This window comes from Haliotis asinina, chromosome 1, assembly GCF_037392515.1.
Source record: "Haliotis asinina isolate JCU_RB_2024 chromosome 1, JCU_Hal_asi_v2, whole genome shotgun sequence".
In the NCBI taxonomy this organism is placed as follows: Eukaryota; Metazoa; Mollusca; class Gastropoda; order Lepetellida; family Haliotidae; genus Haliotis; species Haliotis asinina.
Window position 1 is genome coordinate 95,383,180 of NC_090280.1, and position 7,431 is coordinate 95,390,610.

The 7,431-nt window shown below is 41.4% G+C and overlaps 1 protein-coding gene across 1 annotated transcript in view; it reads left to right on the top strand.

Annotated features, from left to right (window-relative positions):
• The window catches only part of LOC137284621 (uncharacterized), an 11,393-nt gene extending 4,169 nt beyond the window's left edge, over nucleotides 1–7,224 (top strand). Inside the window, exons 4-13 of the mRNA XM_067816514.1 lie at nucleotides 87–243; nucleotides 812–854; nucleotides 2,132–2,290; nucleotides 3,067–3,122; nucleotides 3,283–3,414; nucleotides 4,528–4,699; nucleotides 5,143–5,247; nucleotides 5,565–5,780; nucleotides 6,171–6,384; nucleotides 7,089–7,224. Coding sequence (XP_067672615.1) covers nucleotides 87–243; nucleotides 812–854; nucleotides 2,132–2,290; nucleotides 3,067–3,122; nucleotides 3,283–3,414; nucleotides 4,528–4,699; nucleotides 5,143–5,247; nucleotides 5,565–5,780; nucleotides 6,171–6,384; nucleotides 7,089–7,126 — 1,292 coding nt within the window. The 3' untranslated portion in view covers nucleotides 7,127–7,224. The remainder of the gene's footprint in view (nucleotides 1–86; nucleotides 244–811; nucleotides 855–2,131; nucleotides 2,291–3,066; nucleotides 3,123–3,282; nucleotides 3,415–4,527; nucleotides 4,700–5,142; nucleotides 5,248–5,564; nucleotides 5,781–6,170; nucleotides 6,385–7,088) is intronic.
• The last annotated feature ends 207 nt before the right edge of the window (nucleotides 7,225–7,431 follow it).

A 7,431-nucleotide genomic window follows, 5' to 3' on the forward strand; every position in this document is an offset into this window, starting at 1 on the left:
CGAGTGTTAACACAACATTGAAATGAAAACATAATGCTAAAGATAATTTTGCTATAGTGATTATCATTATATTATTAATATACCAGATATTACTGATGCTCACGTGTACATCCGCCCTGACGACCAAAGCGTGGACTTCATCGTGGACGACGCCAGTCTACAGGAAATCCTCCCTCTGACTGGTTTCCCAGCCGACGCCAATAAGAGGATTGATTCGATCAGGAAAGCTGACATCACAATCAGGTGCGGACGTACAAACAAACCAAGGGTATCACAAATTTGGGGTTCGAACACACGAAGGGAACCGTTTAGTGTCTATTGACATAGTACACATCAAAGTGGCTTGTATGAGGCAAAAGTTGGCGGTTAACCTCAGTAGCCTTGTTGATCGCCATCTCATCATATCGTCGTTGCTCATTATTCCCATCACTGGTTTGTCTGGTCCCGATTCGGTTGTTTGCCGGACGTAGTCATACAGTTGGAATGAATCTGCATGTGGAGAGACTGAGTTTGCTTTTAGGTCGTTTTTAGCAATATTCCAGCAACATCACGGCGGGGGACATCAGAAATGGACTTCACATTGTACCCACGTGGGGATTCGAACCCGGATCTTCAACGTGACGAGCCAACGCTTTAACCGGTAGGCTACGCTGCCGCCCCGGAAACAGTAGAGAACAATCTGACAGGGTTTCGTTGTATTTAAGTTAATCCTGCTCATATGTTTATCGTTTCCTGTTTGTTCGGGTTTTCTTTTTTTGTATATTTGTTTATAACAGCACAATTTCTTTTTCCCCATATGCATGGTACACAGACTTGATGACCATTCAGTAGCCCCAAGCGGTCTAAGTGTTGAGGTAAGATAGAACTTGTTACTTTAGTCATCACCACGTGAAACAGAACCACGAACTATCACCATAATTGATAAAATGGATGTGTCCACGTCAGATATGATTCGCGATATTTTGTGATTTTTCTTCAGGTTTCTCGATTTTAGTGATAAATGCAGTTAAACTGATGTGGTGTATAGAACATTGTTTGTGATATTCTCGAACTTTTCAAACAAGCGGAATGTGTGAAAAGCTAGAGAATGCGATTTGTTCCCTTTCTCTCGCATGCTAGGTTGTTTAAGCTTCCAAAATCGAGATCGTGAGAATGCGAACACGCGTAAGAGTGATTTGCAGTATTCCATTGTTACCATGCCCGAATGCACTCGAATTAATGCTTGTGACAGACTTCAAACCTGCGGCGTTTCTGCGGTGTTCAAAATTTGGCATAACGGTACAACACGTGGGTGATCGGGAACCCTTAACACAACCCTAACGCTGTGTAAATCGTGTGTTAAGGCTTCCCAGTACCGTAATCTCGTTCCACGTCAGCAGAGATCCTTCTGCTTTCAACTAAGATTACACCTGATTTCAGATATATAATACGAATCTATCCGGTTGTAGGTGCGAATGTGTATCGTCCTTAGTTACAAATCTAAACAAACATTTAAGCATGTTTTGGCGATGCATTATTGCTCTGTTGAGGTTGATCTGGCGTGAGAAGGTTTACTTTACAAACTAACTGCACACATTTCCCTTTTTGCTTTGATTCCTTACGTGGCGAGTGATTATTGTATTGGGTTGTATTCACAGTCTAAGAGATATCTGTCCATCTACTGTTAAGGTAGACATGTATGAGCAGTCAAAGCTGACTAAGGTTGCTGTATAGCATATTCCTGGTTTTATATATTATTATTCAACACGTATTCCGTTTCCTTGGGACTATAGTTTTAATAATAGAGTGAGTGAGTGAGTGAGTGAGTGAGTGAGTGAGTGAGTGAGTGAGTGAGTGATTGAGTGAGTGAGTGAGTGAGTGAGTGAGTGAGTGAGTGAGCATCGGCATTATTTCAGCCTGACGATGACGAGACTAAATCCACACAAGTCCAGTAACCAGTGAGTTAAAGTATGAGAGTAAATATTATAAGCTTATATCAGCGCTAAGGTCGTTTTGCATAGCTGTGCTCAGTTATCTCTGGTCCACTTGCATACTCAATACACTTTAGTGAAGATATTCACACCCTGTGTTCAAATTCCGTTTAAACTATTTAATCACCAGAAAGTTATTAAATATTTGGAGTGTTATACAGGTAGAGGAAACATCGGGTATGTTTGGCTTTGGGTCAGCTATAAACGCTAAAGCGCTGGTGGACCCAAGCATGAAGGGCTATCAGAACTTCTTCTACCAGAACTTCAAGTGGGCAGTCCATGGCGGCTACCTCAAGTGGAAGACGATGGAACCACAGAGGGTGAGCAGCTACCGATATTACTGCACTGCTATGAGATTAGATTCTTATATACTATCTATAATACTATAACAGTGTGAGGTACAAATACAGTATTACTGACGTGTTCCTTGCTCATCAATTCCTTATCACTTCCTTATCCCGTCCTTTTTACTCATCATCTGTTTTTCTCCCATCCTTGTCATATCTTTATCTAAAATTTATCCATTCCTTACCTCCATTTTATTCAATCCTTATCACACCTTAATCTCATATTACCAATTCTTATCACACCTTTATCTCATATTACCTATTCTTATCACACCTTTATCTCGTATCACCAATTCTTATCACACCTTTATTTCATATTATCAATTCTTATTACACCTCTATCTCATATTACCAATTCTTATCACATCTTTGTCTCACACCACATCCTTGTCTCGCATTTGCAATCCTTTCTCTATCTATATCCCATCGTTATGTTCTGTTTGATTCCGCTGTCGAGAGCTATATTCATTGGCTAGTCAATGATGTAGTGGTAGTCAGCTAGAATCCAACATTTTTTATTAATTTATTTTGAGGTGGGGCGGGTATGAAAAATGTCACAGAATGTGGGACCGATGGATTACATCATCGCCATTTATTTATTTATTTATTTATTTATTTATTTATTTATTTATTTAAATTAAGGGGCTTGAACAATAGAACAGAATGTTTACTCAACTATCATATTGATAACGATTACATCATCGTCGTCGCCATCATCATCATACTCATCATATTAGTTGTTTTCATAGGGTCACATCGACTACGACACTGCAATGAAGGCCATTAATGCGCTGTTGAGTCACGGGTATGTATTCACTATACTACACCTATACTAATATACTATTATGTATGAACATACGCACCATTGTCTCCTTGTAAGTGTACATATATACATATATTAAGATAAAGATAAATATGTACATAAATAATCCACATGTTTTCTAAGCAATTGCTTTTATCTTCAGCGTTAAAATTAGAGGTCACAACATCTTCTGGGAGTCGAACTCGCCTGCCTGGGTTGACCATCTGTCTGGACAAGCTTTGCGTCAGGCTATGGAGAAACGTTTGCATGACGTGGTTGGACATTACAAGGGAAAGTAAGTTACTGTGTGAGCAGATGAAAGACGAGCATGGACATTTTAACGAAAGTAATGTCCAAGAAGTTCTTACGCCTCTTATCTGACAGACAGATGATATGTACCTGCGTACTTCGGTACTGACGGTTGGGATTAGCGGGAGGCACTGCCAGTTCACGGGGACCCCTGACCCCCGTAGTTCCTCCATCAAACACAGGACGAAGATCCTCGTTTAATAGTGTCATTCTGTGTTGCTGGTCAACCTACTCTGTTGTCACTACAGAGGAACATTCTACCTACAGTTCATTAGTACCTACTTATATCGTGTATCCCTACCTCAACTAGACTTTTATCTAAGTACATACTATCCTAACCTACTTTCATATTCCTCTCCCACGACTACATTTCTTCTGTAAATATATTATCAATACCGTCATAAAGGTTTTATACATGGACAAGTACGTCACCGCATTAGGTTATCTTGAGCACTTAAATGACGTGCTTGGACATTTCAAGGACAAGTAAGTCACTACATTAACTTATATTGAGCACCTGAGAGGGATGATTTGACATTGCAAGGACAAGTACTCAAACAGGACGTAAGTCCTGTTAATTTCATCTGTATGTTGTAAATACACCAGTTTCGCTAGCATACGATGAATTCATCATCTGTGATCATAATTACCGAAACAGATGAAGTCGCTGAAACGAGGCTGCAGTAAGTGTAATAACGAATGTTTATCTATAATTTGCCCCATCCCTCTACTCCAATGAAATGCCTGTGAAAACATGTGCGATATACATATACCTCCCCAGATTTACTTCTGAAAATAGCAAGTTGGTTTCTTTAACCACTATTCCATACTTTAACATACCGTGACAATACACTCTTACCATCGCTTAGTGTTCTCTAAATAAACAAATGGTAATATCAATCACGCTATTAAAACCTAGGACACTGAAACACTGTTCAGAGACAGGCTAGTGGGGAAGCCTAGCTTTTAAAGCGTTCGTTTGTCATGCCAGAGACTTAAGTTCGATTCCCCACATGAATACTATATGTGAATCCTATTTATGGTTTTCCCTGCCATGATTTGGTAGAATGTTGTTAATAGCGGCGTAAAACTATTCCAGATTGCAGCAGTGGGATGTCGACAACGAGTGTCTGAGTAACGACACCCTCGTACGCCATTCCGGAGATGTGAACCTCACTATGTGGATGTTCCGAGAAGCGCACAAGATCGACCCTAACGTTCAACTGTACTTCAACGACCACGAAATTGTCAACTACAACAAACATACTGTGGTATGTTACTCCCTCCCAGCTCCCATAACCCTATCTCTGTGCTTTTACATTTTTTTATATTGACAAAGTCTTTTAAAGGCATTTACAAGTGAATCAGGTAATGGCGAGACTTTTCATGGATGTTCACTTCTTTATCTGTGGAATACGACGTTTGCGGAGTACAGTGTATTTAAATGTTGACCTGTCGTTTCACAGAGGTAGGACATGTCTCAAAGTGTGTTCCTAACTGATCCCCTATCCGAATCTGCATAACATTTTATGCGATTCAGTTTGCATCGCGATCTAACAACAAATGCAACATAATGCTCTTCCTTTGAAATATGACTTCTCATGTGTTAGAACCCACAACTGTATGTGTACATATCTAGTTTGAAATTGGTGAAGACAATTGTCTACATGGCGTATAGGAATAGCTAGCGATGAAAACTTCTCATTCCTTCCAGGCTTTAGAAGACCTGGCTGTCTACTACAAGGCAGTTGGAGTCCCTGTTTCAGGAATAGGCATACAGAGTCACGTCCATCACCCAATAGATCTGGTGGTGATCAAGGTAATGTCAAGGTAATGTCAAGTTTACTATATATCGCTTCTTGGATGCTCAGCGTCATAACTGAAGGTTAGAGATGAGGTTTAGGAATGGTCTTCAGTAACCCATGCTTGTCGTGAGTGGCGACTAACGTCATCGAGTGGCAAGGCTCGCTGACAGGTTTTGCACATGTCATCGTATCCCAACGACATACGTAGATACTCATGATGTTGACCACTGGATTGTCTGGTCCAGACTCAATTATTTACAGACGGCTGTCATGTAGCTGGAATACTGAAGCAAGCAAGCAAACATAACGAACACATTCCCTGGTTCCCCAGGCTCGACTGGACGAGGTGGCCCGGGCTGGTCTGCCCATCTGGATCACCGAGATGACCATAGAGGGCGTGCCAGAGAAGGACAAGCCACAGATGTTTGATGACCTGCTGCGTCTCTACTTCAGTCACCACGCCGTCCAAGGCATCATGCTGTGGGGATTCTGGAGCAAACTCATGTCCCGACCCGAGTCAGCTCTGTGTACTGGATCTGATTGCACGGTACAGTTCATGTATTTTTGAGACGATGTCGTTTATTCAGGACATTTTGGAGTGAGTGAGATAGATTTTTCACGTGTTGCAGCTTGAAATGTAAGGCAGTCCGTTTGAAATCTAAGACCATGGATATATAATCTGGACGTAATGAGTGGATGCCTTAACCATTAGGCTCACCCACTGCCCCGTAAACTATTACAAATACACCATCATTGCATTCCGGCGTGGAATAGATGTTGAAGTATTCCAGACCATGCTTACGACTTGACTTACGTACGGAAGGTGTTGGTGGAGTAGCCGAGTGGTTAAGGTGTTCCCCACCGTTATTTTGCTTAAATATTGCTACAACCTAATCTCACTCACTCACCTGCGAAGTATGCTGTCCCTGTTTTACAGCCCAATGACACGGGCAAACGTGTCCACCAGCTCCTACAAACTGAATGGCGGACACACGAAACTCATGACTTACATAAAGGTCAAACCATCCACATCCGGGGATTTAAAGGGCACTACACGCTGCGCGTGAAGCACGCGGATCACGTGATCCACGAGGAGAACTTCTATCTGGGCTATAAAGGGACAGACCTGAAAGTATCACTCTCAGGATCTAGTAAGTAGAACTCGTCTTGGTCCAATATTTAATAGTTACTTAAAGAGTGTTTTCTGTTGTATGTGGTGTTGTTGTTGTTTACCGCCTCACCCAGCAATATACGAGCGGTCTGTAAATCATGAACATCGATCTACACAAGTTGGATACGATTTTATTTGTCAATCCCGTTAGTAGCCTCTTCCAGCAAGCATTGGTTGCTGAATATTAATTCTAGCCGGGTCTTCTCTTAAAGAGTGACAATACTCAACCGACCGCCAATGTGATCAGCCAGAATTACACGTGGTCTTTATAATGAAATTCATCGTTCGTAACCGGACCCTCTAGAAGAACCTTTATAGAAATGGTCTTCTACAATCCACCATGAGGTGAACAGACTCGCTGACGTGGCTGATGCATCTCGGCGCCGTGCAGATTGATGTTCATGGTGTCAATCACATGGTTGTATGATTCGGACCAAATGTAAAAAGACCAGGCTATGATGCTTCGGCAAACGTAACAAGAATAATCATTAGAAGACTGATATTAATCAAGGATTTTGCCAACAATTCGGAATCTAACAACTGTCCAACCAGGTGAGTGTCCTTTTCACAGTGTTTAACGTGAATATAATTTTATATGTTATAATAATATTATAACAAATCTGGACACTGATGTCCTGACTCTTGACCATTTGACGGACACTGAAGTCCACTTTTCCTTGTCAGGTACTCGTCCACATGTGAATCAAATTCTGGTCGGCTGAGGCAGAGAAAGGTAGCATATGTTTCGTATGTCACCCCATATACCGCAGACTTTCAACAGTCTCGGTTGGATTAAACTACAAAAAATATATAAAATAGACTGCTGTTGTCAGTGTTATTTCTTGATGGTATTCGTGCGCCATGTTTGGGTGTTTATTGGCACTCTCTTTTCGTACGTCATATCACCCATTCAAAGTCGGAGAGCTGAATTGGCACCATATTTGTCGTGGGTTCGAAACTCAGTTTCGCTCCTAGTGTTAAAAGATGCCTGTGTCTATACCTACGGCTCTGACTGTTACTACCCTTT